Genomic DNA, 21455 nt, shown 5'->3' with positions numbered 1-21455 from the left:
GGAGGTCCTCACCGCTTGAACATCCAACAGGAACTAGAATGGGGTCTTTACGGCTCTGAAGGATGCTAGTAGAGCCAACAGGAGAAAGTTAAGTGGAAAATCTGACTTTGTTTACCAAGTAAAACAAAAAATTAATCCCTTCTCCCCAGAACCTCTGGAGTAAGTCTTCCAGTCAACATAATTCAAGTTCAAGCAAAGTAATTTCAACATTCAACTCAGTTTCTTAAACTGATATTTTATTGCCTGTAATAAATCACACACCCGACTATCACGTTGGAATCCAAAAAGAACACATACAATTTTTCATAATTTAATTTCTACAGTAGTTAGGCATGTGCTTATTTGGTGACTTAGTCACAGAGTATAATTTATGAAGTTCACCAAATATTTACAACCTGAAGAAAGTATAATGAGTGGTATGGAAAATTGTCTAAACTAAATTCCAATCTCTGCATTTTGAACCTCACAATAACAGCTTAGTTTTGTAATCAAAGGAAAATTCAAGTTGCTATAAAATGACAGATGTATTTGTGGAAACGTTAAATGAGGGCTGCACTTGACTCGGGTACACGGCACAGTGACTGGGGTTTCAGTCGACTGCAAGGCCCCAGCTGCAACTTAATGAAAGCCATCTGAACTCCGATTTGCTGGAGACTGAAACTGTTTTGAGCTAGCTGCCTTCTGAGAAAGGAAGGAAGGAAGGAAGGAAGGAAGGAAGGAAGGAAGGAAGGAAGGAAGGCATATGAGGAAACCAGAGTTGTTTTTCTAACAAAATAAGTTGCTGTGAGCTTGCTATTAAATAATTTGCAGTTTATGATAAAATAATGGGCAAAGAAATGAAAATGGCTCAGTGGGAAATAAAGAACTTTATTGCAGCTTATTGAAAAATGGCCCAAAGCTTTTAGCACAACAGTGCTTTTCTCCTCAAGTGTTTCTCGCTACACAACAGATAAGACACACCTATTACCTGGCTGCATGCTGGGTTTGAAGTAAAAGTGGTAGCAATTTGTTAGCAACCCTTTTTAACAGAGGGCATTTCAGGAGAGGAAATGAAAACTAAATTTCCTAACCGGAAGGACAGGAAGGATTTAGGCAAGCAGGATATAGTGACCCAGATTGGGAAGAGGCCGAGACGGCAAGGTCAAAACCTCCAGTCTTGTCATGGATTCTTAATGGCAGCAATCTCATTACATCCTGAAAAGATGACTCTAAAAAAAATAACACCCTTGGACTGTAGATCATTCTGTTCCCCTTGTACAGCCTTCAAATCACATTTTCTCAGTTTGCTTGTCAAATACCACTTTCCTAAGCTAATCTGTATAAAATCAAAGTGTAAGATGCTGAGGTGATAAAGTTGCCCCCTTACCCCTCATTTTACTTTCAATGATGTTGGTGACTCATGTCTGAAAACATTAAGTAAAAATTGGTGAAGCAAGCTACTTACAATTATAACTTGCCTGCCCTCTGTTAGCAGAATCAATTCCCGTATTGCCCCATCTATACACCTGGCATCTGAGTCACCCCTTTTTAACAGCGGATCCACATTGCATGTACCACCCTCCTGGTAGGCACTCATAGCTGCCTCATTATCAGATGAGCTGTGATCAAGTAATTCACGTTTTACATAATAATGTCCTCAAACATAAATGCACTTATGGGATAATTAAGCCTCAATGGGCCTGACAGCTGGTCTAGAACACCTGTAGCAGATATTTCCCAACAGCTGGTCTGGGTCTACCAGAGGACCTTGACAACAGCAGTGGATTCTGATGAGAGATGACATGAACCTATGGACAGTGACCATGTCACCTCAGCAGATGCCAGCTCAGTGGATCTCCTCCACTGGGGCAAGATTGAGGAGCATATAGGGCTTACCCCTTCCGGGAAAAAACTGAGCTCATTTCAACTTGTTCCCAATGCCACGGTCATTGGTATCATGCCTACTTTTCCCTACCCCCAAGGGACACCCACTGAGAACCTGCAATGTGAACTGGTGCTGGTAATTTTATCATCCTATATTGTCAAGAGTTTTCTACTGTTGTTATTATGCATGTTACCTTCTGTACATATTAAACTTTATCTGATGTATTTATGGGGAGGGGGGCAGGAGGAGCGCATACATAGCTGCTAACTAACATTTGTGGGTTCAGGCATTCATGGTGAGATCTTGGACCCTATTTCCCCCAAACTAGGGCAAGACTACTGTATATATTAACCACCTGTGTTAGAATTTATTGATTTGGACAGCATAACTGTCTTCAGAAAACAAGTGTTTATCAAGCACTTACAAAATTTTGGACACTGTTCTGGAAAGTGGGACAATGGATAAAGAAGGGCCGAAGTGTGGTGAGGGGACAAAGCTGCTGAGAGTAATCGGCTAGCAGGGACTAGATTAGAACCAAGAAAAAACAAAGAACAAACCTTCCCACTAACAGGGGAAAGAGCAAATGGCCACAAATCCCCAGGAGGTGAAGGCAGGCAGGGAAGCCTAGGCAGGATTTCACAGAGACTTGGAGGCCTTCAAGGTTCCCAGGTTGTGAAAGCCCCCATCTGAAAGGGTTGTTCTTCAGTTGCTGTTCTGAGGATAAACTACAATGGACAAGGGCAAGGTAAAAACACCAATAAAAGATGCTTCGAGAAAAGGAGGTAGAAAGAACTTTGGACAGGACCACCATTCAGAATACTGGTGGTATGAAGCAACGGTACTCTGGGGAGATGGAGCTAGAGTAATAGGTAAGAGATGGTTTGCTGATGTGAGAGGAAGGTGTGGGTGGTCTTGGCAGAGCAGCTGAGAGAGGACTACTGTAGATCGAGCAGGAATGCCAGGTAGGACTGGCTACCGACTTGCTTAAGATGTCCTACTAGGGAGGAGAAAGAGAATGGCCCACAAACCTTCTCAGTAAGTAGGACTGGCAAGGCTTATTTGTTTATTCAGCATTGTGAGAAGATGAAGAAGGCACAAACTGAGCTTTTATAAGAAGTTTGTCTCTGAAAAAAAACACAATAACATTTTTTTACAGTCAAATGACAGGAAAATACTTTATAAGGATTTGAAACCTGAAATTTGAGAAACTTGAATCTTCTGGATTTTACCTGCTCATTAAAGAGCCACATAAAATGACATGAAAGAAAATATCAGACTCTCTTTGAAGAAAATATAAAGGATTTGCTCACAGTCAGAAAATTTTTCTTGCATGAAAATTGATTCTTTCTAGATTCTGGATTAAGATGAAGTTGGCTTCGATTAAATGTTTGGAGAAGTCATTTCTTCAGGACAGTCAGACCGTATGTAAGATAATAGTTTAGGAGCTGAGACGAGACTCATGCATTTCAATGTCCCCTCATAATCAAATGCAATGCTAGAAATTCTCTGCATGTCCCCCTCCTTGGTTAGAGTAAGAAATGCTGGATGCTCATAAGATAACCAAAGTCCCTGGGTACCCAGAAACTGAGCTCAATTGAGAGGCCTCATGCTGATATACTAAATCCTTTTGCCTCAACCTTGAAGACCTACAATGAATCACTTACATTATTTCCCCAACCTGCTTAAGTCAGTTATAATAGAACATTATATAAACAAATGAAACATTCCAATGAAAAGGAAAAAAAGACCTGTTGTTTTTAGAACTGAATGATCAAAACATACTTTTTAAAGGTAAGTTGCTAGTTTTTTCTTCCAAGTGTTATGTGGACTAGACAAACAATAGATTAAGGGTAGTCACAGATCTATGGAATTTGATCTTAGTTACATTCTGCTAAATGTGTATTAATGTCTGAACTGTATACCAAAAGTTATATAACACCCTATCAATAGACTACACCTAAAGTATGTAGCTCTGACATTGAAAGAATGGCCAACAACTGAAGCATACTTATTTGCTTAAAGAGGAAGCATTCACGATCTGTACATATTAACTTAAAAACTGATTCTTTGTTTTTACTGACTGTTGTAATAAACATCTTTCATATGTGGTAAGTGGACTATTAACATATTCTGTGACCCAATAATTTGAGGATATTTGGTTTCACTCACACTTGATTGGTACCATTGAGTCACATATACCTTTCCAGGTATTCTACTCTGTTTTTCTCATTGACCTGATTTGATTTATGAATTTCCCATACTTTTTGACCTAACCCAATCACACATAGATTCCATATAAGTCCTCTTACTCAGTGGCTTGTATAATCTGTTATGGGTGCATATAGCAAGAATTGGAACTAAAATGGTAATGTAGAAAATATTGCTAATCAGAAGGTAGTAAAGATCCTGATCTTGACTAATACAGCTTTTTAAATCTTGAAAGCAGGACATGGGCATCATCCATCTACATGCATATTCACTAAAAGAATTAGTGAAATTTGGGGAAAGTTATTACACAGAAAAAAAATGTGATACTCAATGCTGTCAACAAACACTCATTAACCAGAAGGATATAATGTAATAGACTATCCAATCTGGACAAAGAAATTTATTATTTGTAATATTATACCATTAGTGAAATATAAACTTCTAAGTAACAGTTTTGAGAAGCCAAAATATTTCCCCCCAATAACAGTAGTGTTAAATAGCTATGAGTCTGAACTAAAAATCACAACAGAATTATTGATAGTCTTTCTGGAAGTGTGCTTTTCTTAAAAGCGAAAATAGTACTAAAAGAAAAAGTTGGATTTTATCTTTGAGTGTGTACTACCCATCTTACCAGTACTCTACAAATAACTTCCTCATTTGTACATATTCCAGAAGGTGGTTCTTAAACACAACAGGCCAAGCTTGGCAGCAACTACATTATAGGAAATAACCCTGCGATTCACTGATTGAGTCATCTTGCCAGGACTGTACTTGTTTGGGGCTTAGGGTGACGTAGGCAGCATCACTTTAGAGAAGAAAGATGGCCTGAGTTTAAGGCTGGGTTTTGGTCTAACCTCCGGAGTGGTTTTGGAGTTCCACAGTTAATCTGTTCTGTCTGAGAGGTAAGATGGCGGGAGCCCATGCACAGCTCCCATCAGAGCTTCCACTCTCACTGGGGAACCTAACAGCTAACCTAAGGATACAGTGCAAGGGCATTTTCAAAGCACGAACTCCATCCGGCAACATTCACAATTGTACAGCAGATAATTTTTGTCCAATTCCCATTTTACAGAAAAAAAAAACATTGAGGCAAAGAAGGGTAAATACTGTGTCTAGGTTCCCAGCTGGTCAGAGGAAAAGCAAGGATTTCTGCTCAGCTTATCTGAGCCCAAGAACAGCTTCTTGAGTTCAGAGAGACTCACAGTGTTTCTTCTAACAGGAATTGACAATACAAAGTGACAAAAGCTAGATATACAAGTTAAAAAAAAAAAACTATCTTTGCAAAATTTCCAGTAGCCAAATACCTGCATCTGATTAGTCTTCTTAACAGTTACCCAGAACAGTTGCCCAGATTCAGTGTTGCTATGGCAAGCAGAAAGACCTTTACAGCAAATATGCAAGCGTGAACTATAAGACATGGCAACACTGTTTGTCTAGATCAAGGTCAATAATCCATTCAAATTAGTTTCCCATGTGAGCCGAGTAATGAAAGCTTGAGAGGCCTGTAAAAGCTTTCCTCCACAACTGAGATGACATGAACAATAGCATAAAACCTACAAAGCCACTACCAAAAGCACACAGCCAAAGGCTGCTGTGCAACCTGAAGAGCCCATTCCTGGTTCCAAAGCACAGGGCAAGAGCCTCTCAAACTTCTGAACACATGAGTCACCTGGAAGTTCTTGTTACAAATGCAGATTCTAGACCAGTGAATCTGGGTGGCCCTGGGACTAGTGTATAATGAGGCCTCAGGTCAGGCCCAAGGTGATGGTGACTGAGCCCTGTGGATTCTGAGTGATCCAAACTCAATTCCACAACTTGTTTTAACCAGAGTGCGTGCTTGTGTTATTTCTGATTCCCCAAATCATCTTAATGGCCCATTTCCTTCTAGCTACAAAATTCAGCCTGTCCAACAATGCCTTTCTCACTAAACCTACACTGTGTTTCTATTTATGAGATTAATGGAAAACGAAAGCCACTCCCCACCCCCAACTTCCCAAATCCATGACTCTATAATGGAAGAGTAAAAGGCTTGGTGCCTTCCTATAGATTACATATGTTCGGAGGTCGAGTCCTTGGAAACAAAGAATTTACAAAAAAAGGTTTAAGTTTGAAACTTCTTTGAACAAAATCTCTTAGAATGGCTTGCTAGGGCAATGGTTTTCTGGATATCATAGTGCACAACAGAGCTTGCCAGGTGGTAGCGGCACATGCCTTTAATCCAAGTACATGGGAGGCAGAAGCAGATAGATCTCTGAGTTCAAGGCCAGCGTGGCCTACAGAGAGAGTTCCAGGACAGGTTCCAAAGCTACACAGAGAAACCCTGTCTCAAAAAACTAAAACCAAACAAGCAAGCAAGATGTATCTTAATTCAATACTTCAACAGTTTATCGAGGAGAAGAGTTTGGGGTTTTCAAGCAGCTGGGCTTACACTGTTAAATATAGTAGCTGTCATGACTATGTTGCACTTTTAATGTGATAGGTCTGAAGTGAAAATACACACTAGATTTCAAACACCATGACCAAAAGAATGTGAACTATGTCTCTAGTAAAATTAAGGCTTATATCTTACTATGATAACAATGTTTGGGATATGTTGGGTTAAATACCGTATAGTTATACCCATGTTAGTCTCTGGCACTTAGGATAGTACCCAGAGTATTAAACATGCTAAGCGTATCCTATACTACTGAGCCACTCGTTACTTTTTAACACATTTTTATTACAATTTTTTATACTAAAGCCATGCATGTTCTCCCCCACTCAGCAACACCTAAACCATGTAACATAGCTTACATTGTTTCTGGTGAACAGAACTGACAAAGACATTTGCTGCTCAAACTGTGGTTTTCAGAGCTCAACAGAAAAGGAACCTCTTGTCCCCAGCCTCACACCTATTGATCCCAGGGATGCCTGAGCACACTCAATTTATGGAAGGCGTGGGCTAGCTTTCCCACAGCATTTCAAACCAGGCATTTGAGTGTTGACCAACATGAGTTGACAGAGGTACTGTGGCTGATGAATTTTCTATGCAAATATGACAGCTGAGTAATGGCATTTTAAGAGATTAAAATAATCAAACAAGTCTAAACTTCATATTAAAAACTATATTAAACAAAAATTGCACACACACACAACACGTATTCATTGGGGAGGGAGGTTGTCAGGTGTTACCTTAGTTACTTCTGGGTTTTCGGCCACCATGTAAGTAAAGCCAATGTTCACCAGATCTGTGCCACTGCAGACACATAATATCCGCCCTTCCAGATCATTTTCAGATTTTCCAACAGCTTCAAGAGCAGCCAGGATTTTTGGATCCTGTAGATGTATAAAAATAGAAAAAAATATGTTAGGTCACAAAGTGTGGTGAAAAGAAACCACATTTGGGGTAAAAATATACCTTAAAGGAAAATGGTCCCTACTCCCATTTAAAATCCTAGTGAACTAGCATTATTATAAAACCTGGGGAGATGAAACTTACAACATTACAGAGTACCAGAAACGCCTTAAGAAGAACATTATGCTTTTTTTTTACTATAGAAAACTTGGTTCAATAGCCTTTGTATAGATTTTGAACATAAATCTTATTTATTTGTTTTGACTGTACATATGCCTGTGTTTGTGAGTACCTGGTGCTCGGATGGTGAAAGCCATTATGCAGTTTCTGGAATTCGTCAGGGTCCACTCGAAGAGCAGCCAGTGCTGAGCCCCTTTGTCTGGATTTCTGATTGTCACTATCTGGGACTTTCGGGTTTAGCAAAGTTCAGGAAAGACCGTGACTAGTGTGTGTTTGTGTCCATGAATATCCAGGGGGCCTCTTAGCACAGAACACAGGCTTATTTACCATGAATAAGCACAACATCACCACAGCTACTACTACAGGCTATTCTTATGACAGCAACTTGAGACTCTTAAGCAACTTCCAACACAAAGACTAAGCATTTGGATTCTACAGTCTATGCCTCCTCATGAGGAAGGAAAGCTGTGAAAGTTTACCCCAATTCCTACATAAAATACCACATTTGTTTTTGAGAGGAAATTCCAACATGTAGTTATATAGGAAACTTAGGTAACATAAAAGAGGCTGACTGAAAAAAAAGTAAACAAATAAGTAGGAGTAGAATTTTGTTTTAGATATCTGAAAACATGCAGGGCAGGTACTCTGAAGGAAATAAATACTGTTATAGAGTTCTATGAAGAGACACCTTTTAAGTTCCTAACATCACTTCTTATTCAAAGCAACCTATGAAGGTCACTGAATTCTGTGCTCTGGGAGCTTTTTCTCTCAGAGTCGAGCCAAGTTTTCTGTATGAATTAGTGTCGTGTGTGCAAAGGTGAAGAAATACAGGGAACCCCAGCATTGTAAGCCTCCATATTCATCAGTCACACATAAAAGCTAAGTCACTGATAGCAAGATGATAGAGAGAGTTTTTCAAACTAATTTCTAGATGGGATCTGTCTCTGACACTGACACCATGCAAAGGTTTTAGTTTTGAAGTGCTAAAACATTTCCAATATAACTGAAAACAATGTAATCCAAATCACCTAAGAGTTAAAGATGAAATGGCTACTCTGTGCCCATCCTTAAATCCAAGTTGATGACTTGGGAGCAATAAGGAAATAAACAGAATCCTGGAGATCATTTTTCAAGTCTTGTAAATCTGTTTTAAAGAATAGTAGGGTCAGCGAGATGGCTCAGAGGGTGGAAGCACCTACTGTGCAAGCCTGATGACTCCAGCTTGGTTCCCAGAACCATGTACACAGGCGGGGGGACAGAACCAATTCCACAGGGACACTGTGGTGCGTGCATGTTCACACCCCCAACACACATGCAAGAATGACATCAATCTCATTACACTTACCTTTGGTATGGCTGCCAGTCGAATACTATTGATGAGGGAACATTCTAGCACTTGTCCTTCCTGAAGAGAGAGCATACACCCCAACAATAAACTTAAAATCTGTCAGTTTCAGGGCAAGAGTTCATAACAAGCATATTTATTTATTTATTTATTTTGGTTTTTCGAGACAGGGTTTCTCTGCATTGTTTTGGAGGTTGTCCTGGAAATTGCTCTGTAGACCAGACTGGACTCAAGCTCACAGAGATCTGCCTCTGCCTCCCGAGTGCTGGGATTAAAGGTGTGTGCCACCAATACCCGGCCATAACAAACATTTCTAAAAACAAAATCGATGCTATTCATAGAAGTGGCAAAATGCAAGCCAAGAAACAGTAATGATGTCTACTGATCAGAAAGAAAAGACTCAAACTTCTCACTTCATATATATGAAAATAATCATATATGTGAGCATATATATATATATATAAATGCAACTCTGAATAATTAATAAAATTTTTAAAACATGTGATTGCTTTTATATACATAATAACGTTCATATATCATTACATGTATGCATTTAGACAACATTAAGTAGGAATAATGCCAGCTTTATACAATTCCAATTACACCTTTCTTGGTTGAGGGCTCCAGTGTTCAATTAAATGTGAACATTGTGCCACACATCTGATTATGCCCCAGGGTCTAATGCGTTGAACTCTTACTTAATGTGCCTTTTAATTTCTGCTTGAAAATTATTTTCTAGGAAGTATTCCTAGCTCTTGAGATTAAATCAGACCTACTCTGTCTAAGCTCTTATAACAATGTAAGCTTCTCTTTCACAATGCTTAGTGACTTGAAGCTCTTTCAAAAATGCCCAAATTTGCTCTCCCAGCAGGATCTCTTAGAGTTAAACCGCATACTGTCTCTAATTCCCCCAGTGTCTTCAATCCCTGGGACAGGAAAGCAAGTAGAGAACAATCTCAAAGGAATGCGTAAGTATGGCGTCCATGCCCTAAGAGGAACGTGGTCTACCTATTGGAAAATAAAGCGGCTTGAGCCAGAAGGTGGGTAGGAGAAACTGCTACTCTTATGCTTTACCTTGCCTTCACTCTTCCAGGTCAGGAAGAAGCCAAATTCGTCCACTTTGAAGAGGCAGCTGGGCTCAAACACAAAAGATTCCTGTTAAAAAGAAGCATGATGGGTCTCATGACTTATGACATTTCGAATGCAATAAAAATTCAAATATGTCTGAGAGTCCAAACACAGGACAACAAGCAATGGCCCTTTGTATCTGGATCCTAACACTTCCATTTCTGATGATGCTGTGGAACATTTTCATTTAGAGCTCTGTGCGTTCTTTTTCCATATTAAAAGACTGATTGGTTTAGCAGAGAACCTTCCTCTAGAACACATCCAAAATTAATGACACCGATGCCCTAGGCTTATACAGGAAAAGTTTTCTGAAGGTCTTGGGAGAGGAGCTCCTGAAAGATATTTAAGTGTTGCCTGTTTGCCCTCCATATAGGACACACCGCTGCCTGTAAATGATCCATACCAACACTAGCCCCAGTGATGTGTCACCACGAACTCTCTGGGACTTCTGATGCACAATGCATTGAGTGTCACTGCTGTGCACTTTACTCCAGAAACTCAGTGAAAACCACAGAATCAAAGCTTCAATTGAGAAGGATTGCTCTCTAAACTCACGCACAAGTGGATTCCTGGTCCTTTGCATTTAGGAACACCAGGAAAATCTCAAGTGAGTGAAAACAAAGGATGTTTGGGAAATGAACCCAGATGCTCTGCGCCCTCTCTTTACATTAGTACTAAGACATGACTCAGTGCTTTGACAAATCTAGGCATTCTTTTCATGATTCAAAGAAGCTGATTTCCTAGATCATTGTAATGTCAACAATTAGGAATCTGCCCTTTCCACAGGGATAAAGAATCACTAAATAAACAGCAATTACAGGATTAATGTTTTAAGAAAGACACTTCAGATGTTTGGTTTCTCACATTCAAATTTATCTTCCTAAATTCCAGGAAAACAGCAACATTCATTGAGACAAATCCAATGTCAAGAGAGAACCATCATAAGGTGGCAGAATCCAGGGGCCTGGCAGCCCTGAAAGAAGCTAGCTTTCAATTTAGCACACTCCTGGTGTGGAGTGCCCACTGCCTGGTATTGACTTGGATACATACAGTGATTCTTTGTATGTATCCAAGTCAATACCAGGCAGTGGGCACTCCACACCAGGACTGGGAAACTGCAGACAGAGGCAAAGGTAAGACCACTGCCTTTGGAGACAAAATCCAGTTCCTCCATTGTCTATTTACTTGCTCTGAATAGACCCTTTCTGTCTCAGAATCCTACCTAATCAAAGCATTTACCCACACCTTTGAGTTAGTTGTAGCAATTAACTTAGCCAGGGGATGCAAGGTACACAGCACAGAGGCACAATTCAGTAAGTTACAGAACGTGGTATTGTAGCCATGGTTGCCAATTATGAACAAGTATTTGGCAGTACGTGTGTGATTTGATCTTGAATGGTTGATGATTCCTTTCTTCTTGAAATACCTTCTCCCTCCTTCCCCTGACCATGTCCCATTCCTCTAATGTCATTTCCTGCCTTTTTCCTACACCAAAGCTCTCTGTAGCCTTCAGGACTTGATTCTTGGACTTCTCATTTCCACCATGTTCCTAGGTTTCTATAAATCACATGACTTCAACACCAACTAGTTACTGCTGCTGCCCACATTTAAAATAGCAGCATAGTCACCTGTGAGATCCAAGTCAGACGTTTAACTGCCCAGTTGTCCTCCCCACTTGGATGCTTCAAAATTAACATGTTCAGATCTGACTTTGGCTCCCTACCTCCTCTCTGTGCTGCTGTACCGTCACGGGCTGTCCTTACTTCAACAAATGTCCCCAGTGTATCTGGCTCTTCACTCTACAGGCTTACTCGTTGAGGCTGAGAGTCACTCTTGCCTTTTCTTCCTTATTTTCTCCTCACGATCATTAATAAGTCTATTTTCATAGAACTGTGACTTCACTCTATCTACACCATTATGATCTTGGTTCAAACACTTGTTACCATTCACAGGAATTCTTGCCTTGTCTACACTGTTTATCCCACAGCAGCCATATCAATTCTTTAATTATTTTTAACCAGCTCTCTAAAATCCTAAGCTAATGAATTCCCATTACATATAGGTAAGATTTCAACTACAGTGGTCTAAAGAATCCTAAGAATATCTGGGTCCTCTGTGTCTTACTTACTGTTCTGTGATCTTTTGGCTCACTAGCAACAGGACAGCTTTTCTTAAATGTCTTCAGTGCTTTCCAGTCCCAGGACCTTCGTCCTTCCAACTCCACCTCTTCAGAAATGTCTCTCTCTCGTTCCCTTGGGGCATCTAGCTCCTCATAATACAGTCCTCGCTTTAATGACTGAGTGAACCTCTCTTCAGAAAGGCTCCCCAGTCTCCACACTGTGTCTTTGATTTCCTGATACAATATCCTGCTTCCTTCCTTGCTGGCACTAACACAGTCTGCTCCTGACTGACTGAATAGCCCCCATACTAGACTTTGACCGCCACAAGGAGAGCCCTTCAAGTGGTCCTGTACATCTCTAAGTTTCTTTCACTAGAAATGCTTATTTCAAAATCATCCTAAAACTAATTTATTCATGAAAGGATCAATGGATAGACAATTTTGTCAAATAAAGTATTTTGCTACAGGTCACTATGTAAAAAACATAAAACTGAACCTGTTCATACTGAAGGGTTGGTACCAGGGTGGCACCAAGCCAGGTCCGTCAGCTCTTGTGAAACTTAAGGGAGAGATGGTAACATACGAGGCAACATTTTGAAGGGGGCTGTGTGGGGGAAGAGACATCTTTCCTAATTCATACACACTCATTTCAGAAGTCAGGGTGGTTCTGAGGGCTGACTAGGAACTGCCCCCCTTGGGGCAGGGTCCCCACTTGAATACCCTTGAAAGAAGTTACTTCTAGCAGAGACTGGTGGTGCAGGCCTGTAATCCAAGGGGCTCAGGAGTTGAGGCAAGATAATCACAAATGCAATGCCTGCCTTCACAACTTTAGTAAGATTGTCTCAAAACAACCAAAACCAGAAAAAAAAAAAAAAACAGTCCATGAGGATCAGAATCAGTGGAAGAGACTCAGCTCACATACTCAGGGCACTTGGTTCAACTCCTAGGACCTCAAAAGTGAAAAACAAAAACAACAACAACATAAACCCTAAGGTGGGGGGGAAAGAAGAAACTAATTTCCAGAGCAAGACAAAACTGAGCCAAAAGAAGCAAAACACAGTAGAACTGTAAACTAGGGATAGAGTAAAACACAGAAGCCCTCAGAGCTGGGTGGGGTGGTCCCTCAATCAGACAACAAAACCTATTTGCTTCTGGAATCCTCAGCAACTAAAATAAGATTACACATTCACAAATGATTTATTATCTTATTCATGAGATAAAACCCTATTTGCTATTGTGAGAAGTAATGGCAAGGGCGGAAATCTTCCCAGTACCTCACCTAGAAGCCCTCCATGACTGATGTTAAAATAACGCTGAGAGGTTTCCTGACAAACACATCCAAGCTACCTATGAAACATCAGAGCGCAGATCTATGGGCTAAGTGACATTCAACTGAAAGGAACTAGACTAAACCTACTTAGGTTTCTACTTCCTACCAACCAGCCTAACACTGAGCCTCTCCTGGTGGTAAATATACACAATCTCTATTCTTATTCTCCAACAGTAGTTTTATATTTCACATGGGTATTTTCAGATTAGAACTCAGACGTTGGCACCCTGGCCAGACCACAGTGATATGTGAGACCCACAGTCAGGTACATGGTCTATCACCCAGGGAACTGTGGAGGAGATGACTGTAAAAGGAAGCCAGGCTTTGTCTCCTTTGCAAATCTGTTTGTTTTCCAGCTAAAAGATAGTAATTGAATCTGTTGGTAAGAAAAAAAACCATGGCAGAACTTTATCCAGGGAACCTGATTTTTCTTAGGAGAAGCTACCCCTCTGGAGCTCAAGGGCCTTGTTGGTTATCCAGACAGACTCTTACTTTTTGGCCACAGGGAGTCCAGGCTGGAAAGGGCCAGGAACTCTTGTGGAAATTCTGAACAAGTGGCAGCTAGAGGTCACTTTTCTTGAGAGAGGCAGAAGCATCACTCTAGCTGCCAGCACCACTGCCAGGATTCTATTTCTGGTGCTAGGATCTCTGTTGTGTGCCACTCAAGGCTCTTAGACACCTACCATCTCATCAAACATGGAGTGAATGATAAGCTCTACACTATTTTTTTTTAGTGTATGCTATCTGCACAGTATTCAACAGCACAGTCAAACAAAATGTTCAAATTGATTTAGCTTAATATTTTTTTTATCATTTTTTATTTTAATTTTAAATAGCTTGTTTTACATGTCAATCCCAGTTCCCTCTCCCTCCCCTCCTCCCACACTCCCCTTCCCCCCCTCCCTCCCACCCTATTGCCAAATCCTTCCACATAGGGGATGTCTAGAATCTGTCATTTTACTCTTGGTAGGGTCAAGGCACTCCCCTAAGAGTCCAGGCTGAGAGAGCATCTCTCTTTGTGCTATAGGCACATGAAGACAGTTTGGATACCAGGGATAGACACTGATCCACAGCTCAGGGCCCCATAGGTTGCCCAGGCCTTCTCACTGACACTCACATTTGGGGGGTCCAGATCAGTCCCATACTGGCCTCCCCACTGTCAGTCTGGGGTCCAAGAGCACTCCCCTGTTCAGATCAGCTGTCTCTGCTGGTTTTGCCAGCCCATTCTTTGCCAATTTGCTCATCACTCCTCTCTCTCTGTCACTGGGTTCCTTGGGTTCAGTTCAGTGCTTAGTTGTGTGTTTGCCTCTGCTTCCATCAGTCACAGGATGAAGGCTCCCGGATGGTTATAGACATCAAGTTCATTATCAGGAATGGGCATTCGAGGTGGTCCCTCCACTATTGCTTAGCTTGCCAATTGATGTTATACCTTTAGATCACTCGAGGTCACTCTGGTGCCTGATCTGTCTTCGATCCTATGATTCCCTCTTCCCCCTATTCTACCCCCACCCCCTCAACTTCCTGTTCCCCCATGACCAACTCCCTTCCTCTTTAACCCCTCTATTCTTCCCAGGTCCCACTCCCCCCACCCTCGCCGTGTTCCCCATCAGAGGATCTTGTCTCCATCCTCTTCTCTTGGGTACTATGCATATATGCATATCTTTTAGGTTCTTTCCTGTTTCCCAGACTCTCTATCTGTGGAAGTGCAGACTGGCACTATCCTGATCCATATCCAGAATCCATATATGAGTGAGTACATACCATGTTTGTCTTTTTGCGACTGGGTTACCTCACTCAGGATGGTTTCTTCCAGTGCTATCCATTTCCCTGCGAATTTCAAGATTCCATTGCTTTTTTCTGCTGAGTAATACTCCATTGTGTAAATGTACCACATTTTCTCTATCCACTCTTCAGTTGAGGGGCATCTAGGTTGCTTCCAGGTTCTGGCTATTACAAACAATGCTGCTATGAACATAGTGGAGCAGATGCCCTTGTTGTATGAACCTGCCTCATTTGGATAAATGCCTAAGAGTGGAATTGCTGGGTCTAGTGGTAGATTAATTCCCATTTTCCTGAGGAATCTCCATACTGATTTCCAAAGAGGCTGTATGAGTCGGCATTCCCACCAGCAGTGGAGGAGTGTTCCTCTCTCTCCACATCCTCTCCAGCATAAATTGTCTTCGGTGTTTTTGATTCTAGCCATTCTGACAGGAGTAAGATGGTATCTCAGAGTTGTTTTGATTTGCATTTCCCTGATGGCTAAGGATGTTGAGCACTTTCTTAAGTGTCTCTTGGCCATTTTAGCCTCCTCTACTGAGAATTCTCTATTTAGCTCTGTACCCCTCCTTTCAAGTGGATCCTTTGGTGTTTTGGAGACTTGTTTCTTGAGTTCTTTGTAAATTTTGGAGATTAGCCCTCTGTCAGATGTAGGGTTAGTGAATATCTTTTCCCATTCTGTGGCCTGCCTTTTTGTCTTTTTGACTGTGTCCTTTGCCTTACAGAAGCTTTTTAGTTTCAGAAGGTCCCATTTGTTAATTGTCGATCTCAGTGCCTGTGCCACTGGTGTTATGTTTAGGAAGTGATCTCCTGTACCAACTCGTTGAAGAGTATCTCCCACTTTCTCTTCTAAAAGTTTCAGTGTGGCTGGATGTATGTTGAGATCTTTGATCTATTTGGACTTAAGTTTTGTACAAGGCGATTAACATGGATCTATCTGCAGTCTTCTGCATACCAGTACCCAGTTATGCCAGCACCATTTGTTGAAGATGCTTTCTTTTTTCCACTGTACAGTTTTAGCTTCTTTGTCAAAAATCAGGTGTTCATAGGTGTGTGGGTTAAAATTAGGGCTTTCGATTCGGTTCCATTGGTCTACCTGCCTATTTTTGTGCCAATACCAAGCTGTTTTCAGGACTATAGCTCTATAATAGAGCTTGAAGTCAGGTATGGTGATGCCTCCTGAAGTTCCTTTATTGTATAGGGATGTTTTGGCTATCCTGGGCCTTTTGTTTTTCCATATAAAGTTGATTAATGTTCTTTCCAGGTCCTTGAAGAATTGTGATGGAATTTTGATAGGGATTGCATTGAATCTATAGACTGCTTTTGGCAAGATTGCCATTTTTATTATGTTGATCCTACCAATCCAAGAGCATGGGAGATCTTTCCATTTTCTGGTATCTTCTTTGATTTCTTTCTTCAAAGACACAAAGTTCTTGATATACAGGTCTTTCACTTCCTTGGTTAACATTATCCCCAGATATTTGATGCTGTTTTTGGCTATTGTAAAAGGTGATGTTTCTCTGATTTCTTTCTCAGTCACTTCATCATCTGTATATACTAGGGCCACTGATTTTTTTGAGTTTACCTTGTATCCTGCCACATTGCTGAAGGTGTTTATCAGCTCTAGGAGTGACCTTGCGGAGTTTTTTGGATCACTTATGTAAACTATCATATCATCTGCAAATAATGAAAGTTTGACTTCTTCTTTACCTATTTGTATCCCCTTTATCTCCTTTTGTTGTCTTATTGCTGTAGCTAGAACTTCAAGTACAATATTGAAGAGATATGGAGAGAGTGGACAGCCTTGTCTTGTTCCTGATTTTAGAGGAATTGCTTTGAGTTTCTCTCCATTTAGTTTGATGTTAGCTGTTGGTTTACTGTATATTGCTTTTATTATATTCAGGTACGTTCCTGTTATCCCTGATCTCTCTAGGACCTTTATCATGAAGGGGTGCTGGATTTTGTCAAAGGCTTTTTCAGCATCTAGTGAGATGATCATGTGGTTTTTCTTTCGCAGATTGTTAATATGGTGGATTACATTGATAGATTTTCTAATGTTGAACCATCCCTGCATTCCTGGAATGAAGCCTACTTGATCATGGTGGATGATTTTTCTGATGTGTTCTTGAATCCGGTTTGCAAGTATTTTATTGAGTATTTTTGCATCAATGTTCATGAGGGAAATTGGTCTATAGTTCTCTTTCTTAGTTGTGTCTTTGTGTGGCTTGGGTATCAAGGTAATTGTAGCCTCGTAGAAAGAGTTTGGCAGTGAGCCTCCTGCTTCTATTGTGTGGAATACTTTGACGAGTATTGGAATGAGCTCTTCTTTGAATTTCTGGTAGAATTCTGCACTGAAGCCATCTGGGCCTGGGCTTTTTTTGTTTGGGAGACTTTTGATGACTGCTTCTATTTCATTAGGGGTTATAGGTCTGTTTAGATTATTTATCTGTTCTTGATTTAGTTTTGGCAAGTGATATCTATCCAGGAAATTGTCCATTTCCTTTAAATTTTCAAATTTTGTGGAGTACAGATTTTCAAAGTATGCCCTGATGATTCTCTTGATTTCCTCAGAGTCCGTTGTTATGTCCCCTTTTTCATCCCTGATTTTGTTAATTAGCATGTTCTCTCTCTGTCTTTTGGTTAGTTTGGACAGAGGTTTGTCTATTTTGTTGATTTTCTCAAAGAACCAACTCTTTGTTTCATTGATTCTTCTCAGTGTTTTCCTGGTTTCTACTTGATTGATTTCAGCCCTCAATTTGATTATTTCCTGGCGTCTGCTCCTCCTGGGGAGTTTGCTTCTTTTTGTTCTAGAACATTCAGCTGTGCTATTAATTCTCTAGTATGACTGTTCTCCAGTTTTTTCATGTGGGCACTTAGTGCTATAAACTTTCCTCTCAGCACTGCTTTCAAAGTGTCCCATAAGTTTGTGTATGTTGTGTCTTCATTCTCATTGAAATCGAGGAAGTCTTTAATTTCTTTTTTTATTTGTTCCTTTACCCAGGCATGGTGCAATTGTGCATTGTTCAATCTCCATGAGTTTGTAGGGTTTCTGCGATTTGTGTTATTGTTGAATTCTAATGTTAATGCATGGTGGTCTGATAAGATGCAGGGAGTTATTCCAATTTTTTTGTATCTGTGGAGATTTGCTATGTTTCCTATTATGTGGTCAATTTTAGAGAAGGTTCCATGTGGTGCCGAGAAGAAGGTATATCCCTTTGTATTTGGATGGAATGTTCTATAGATGTCTGTTAAACCCAGTTGGGTCATAACTTCTATTAATTCTTTTGTTTCTTGGTTAAGTTTCTGTCTGGAGGTCCTGTCTAGCGGTGAGAGCGGAGTGTTGAAGTCTCCTACTATTAGTGTGTGAGATTTTATGTGTATTTTGAGCTTTAGTAATGTTTCTTTCACGAATGTAGGTGCCTTTGTATTTGGGGCATAGATGTTTAAAATCGAGACTTCGTCTTGATGTATTTTTCCTTTGATGAATATGAAGTGCCCTTCTTCATCTCTTTTGATTGATTTTAATTTGAAGTCTAATTTGTTAGATATTAGGATTGCTACGCCCGCTTGTTTCTTGGGGCCGTTTGATTGGAAGATCTTTTCCCAGCCCTTTACTCTGAGATAACGTCTGTCTTTGTTGTTGAGATGTGTTTCTTGTATGCAGCAGAAGGAAGGGTTCTGTCTTCGTATCCATTCTGCTAGTCTGTGTCTTTTTATAGGCAAGTTGAGGCCGTTGACATTGAGGGATATTAATGACCATTGATTGGTGATCCTTGTTTGCGCTTGATTTATTGTTAGTGAAGTTATTTTGTGTTGTTTCTCCTACCTTTTTCTTTTAGTGTTTTGTAAAGTATGATTACTATATTGCCTGTGTCTTTGTGAATGTAGTTATCTTCCTTGGCTCTAGGTTTTCCTTCTAGCATTTTCTGTAGAGCTGGATTCATGGATACGTATTGTTTAAATCTGGCTTTGTCATGGAATATTTTGTTTTCTCCATCTATGGTAATTGAGAGCTTTGCTGGATATAGTAGTCTGGGCTGGCATCCTTGTTCCCTTAGCGTTTGTAGGACATCTGACCAGGATCTTCTGGCTTTCATCGTTTCCATTGAGAAGTCAGGTGTAATTCGGATAGGTCTGCCTTTGTATGTTACTTGGCCTTTTTCTTTAGCTGCTCTTAATATTTTCTCTTTGCTCTGTAGGTTTGATGTTTTGATTATTATATGGCGAGGTGACTTCTTTTTCTGGTCAAGCCTATTTGGTGTTCTGTAAGATTCTTGTACTTTCATAGGCATATCTTTCTTTAGGTTAGGGAAGTTTTCTTCTATGATTTTGTTGAATATGTTTTCTGTACCTTTAAGTTGAAGTTCTTCACCTTCTTCTATACCTATTATTCTCAGGTTTGGCTTCTTCATGGTGTCCCATATTTCCTGGATATTTTGTGTTAAGGATTTGTTGGTTTTGAGATTTTCTTTGGTTGACGACTCTATATCCTCTAATGAGTCTTCAACACCTGAGATTCTCTCTTCTATCTCTTGTATTCTATTGGTGATACTTGCATCTGTAGTTCCAGACCGTTTACCGAGCTTTTCTATTTCCAGCATCCCTTCATTCTGTGTTTTCTTTATCGTTTCTATTTCAGCTTTCAATCCTTCAACTGTTTGAGCTGTTTCCTTAATTTTCTTGGTTGTTTTTTCTTGGTGCTCTTTAGATTCTTTGAGAGATTTGTTTATTTCTTGAATTTTTTCCCCCATTTCATGGATTTTTTGTTTGTTTTTTCTTCTATTTCTTTAAGGGATTTCCTCGTTTCTTCTTTGAGGCTCTCCATCATCTTCATGAAATAATTTTTAAGGTCTGTCTCTTCTTCTTCATCTATGTAGTGCTTTTCGGGACTTGCTGGTGTTGGATCCCTGGATTCTGGTGGGGTCATGTTGGTGTTTCTATTGCTGACTGATCTCTTATTCTGTCTTCTTCCCATCTCTTCTTCCAGTGGGTGCTGGTGGGGTCTTTCCGTCTCCACTGGTCTCCTTCCTTACTGCGGGCTGAAGCTGGGCTCCCTGGAGTTGGGGTCTTGGAGGGGCTGATCTCTTTCCTGTGTGGGCGGCTCTTCTGGAACCCGGGAGTGGCCCCGAAGATGGAGGGGGATGGGTGATGGGCGGGAGGTCCCAGCGGGAGACCCAATCTCACCTGAAGCTGGGCTAGCTGGGTTGGGGTCTTGGAGGGGCTGATCTCTTTCCTGTGTGGGTGGGTCTTCTGGATGCCGGGAGTAGCCCAGAAGATCGCGGGGGGATGGGTGATGGGCGGGCGGTCCCCGCTGGAGACCCAATCTCACCTGAAGCTGGGCTCCCTGGGGTTGGGGTCTTGGAGGGGCTGATCTCTTTCCTGTGTGGGCGGCTCTTCTGGAAGCTGGAAGCGACCCCGAAAATGGAGGGGGATGGGTGATGGGCGGGCGGTCCCAGCCGGAGACCCAATCTCACCTGAAGCTGGGCTCGCTGGGTTGGGGTTTTGGAGGGGCTGATCTCTTTCCTGTGTGGGCAGCTCTTCTGGAAGCTGGAAGCGACCCCGAAGATGGAGGGGGATGGGTGATGGGCGGGCGGTCCCAGCCGGAGACCCAATCTCACCTGAAGCTGGGCTTGCTGGGTTGGGGTCTTGGAGGGGCTGATCTCTTTCCTGTGTGGGCGGCACTTCTGGATGCCGGGAGCAGCCCAGAAGATCGTGGGGGGATGGGTGATGGGCAGGCGGTCCCCGCTGGAGACCCAATCTCACCTGAAGCTGGGCTCCCTGGGGTTGGGGTCTTGGAGGGGCTGATCTCTTTCCTGTGTGGGCGGCACTTCTGGATGCCGGGAGCAGCCCAGAAGATCGTGGGGGGATGGGTGATGGGCAGGCGGTCCCAGCCGGAGACCCAATCTCACCTGAAGCTGGGCTCGCTGGGTTCTAGCTTAATATTTTTCGATTCGTTCAATCTCAAAAGATATTCAGTCAAGTAAAATTTAATCCCCTTTCTTCTTTAAAGGAATTACAGAGAACTCAGCTGTCTGAATAAAAAGGAGAGCAGATGGGTGGCTATCAAAATAACAGATACTTGGGTATGTTTTTGTCTGTACATCATGTGTATGGTTAGACATGTACATGTGTGTGCATGCATGTGAGATCCAATAGTTGATATGCCAGGTT

General features: G+C 41.3%; 1 protein-coding gene across 14 annotated transcripts in view; it reads right to left on the bottom strand.

Moving 5' to 3' along the window:
- Positions 1-21455, bottom strand: part of Plcb4 (phospholipase C beta 4) — a 375454-nt gene that overhangs the window by 114103 nt on the left and 239896 nt on the right. For all 14 annotated transcript variants that reach the window (XM_040746359.1, XM_040746367.1, XM_040746358.1 and 11 more), the window contains 3 exons: positions 10006-10086; positions 8932-8991; positions 7244-7387 (listed from right to left, as the gene is read on the bottom strand). In XM_040746359.1, coding sequence (XP_040602293.1) covers positions 7244-7387; positions 8932-8991; positions 10006-10086 — 285 coding nt within the window. The remainder of the gene's footprint in view (positions 1-7243; positions 7388-8931; positions 8992-10005; positions 10087-21455) is intronic.

The sequence above is a fragment of the Mesocricetus auratus genome, unplaced genomic scaffold (genome assembly GCF_017639785.1).
Source record: "Mesocricetus auratus isolate SY011 unplaced genomic scaffold, BCM_Maur_2.0 Super-Scaffold_100004, whole genome shotgun sequence".
Classification (NCBI taxonomy): domain Eukaryota; kingdom Metazoa; phylum Chordata; class Mammalia; order Rodentia; family Cricetidae; genus Mesocricetus; species Mesocricetus auratus.
The sequence above is the reverse complement of the archived record's forward strand: the minus strand, read 5'-3'. Positions and strand labels throughout refer to the sequence as shown.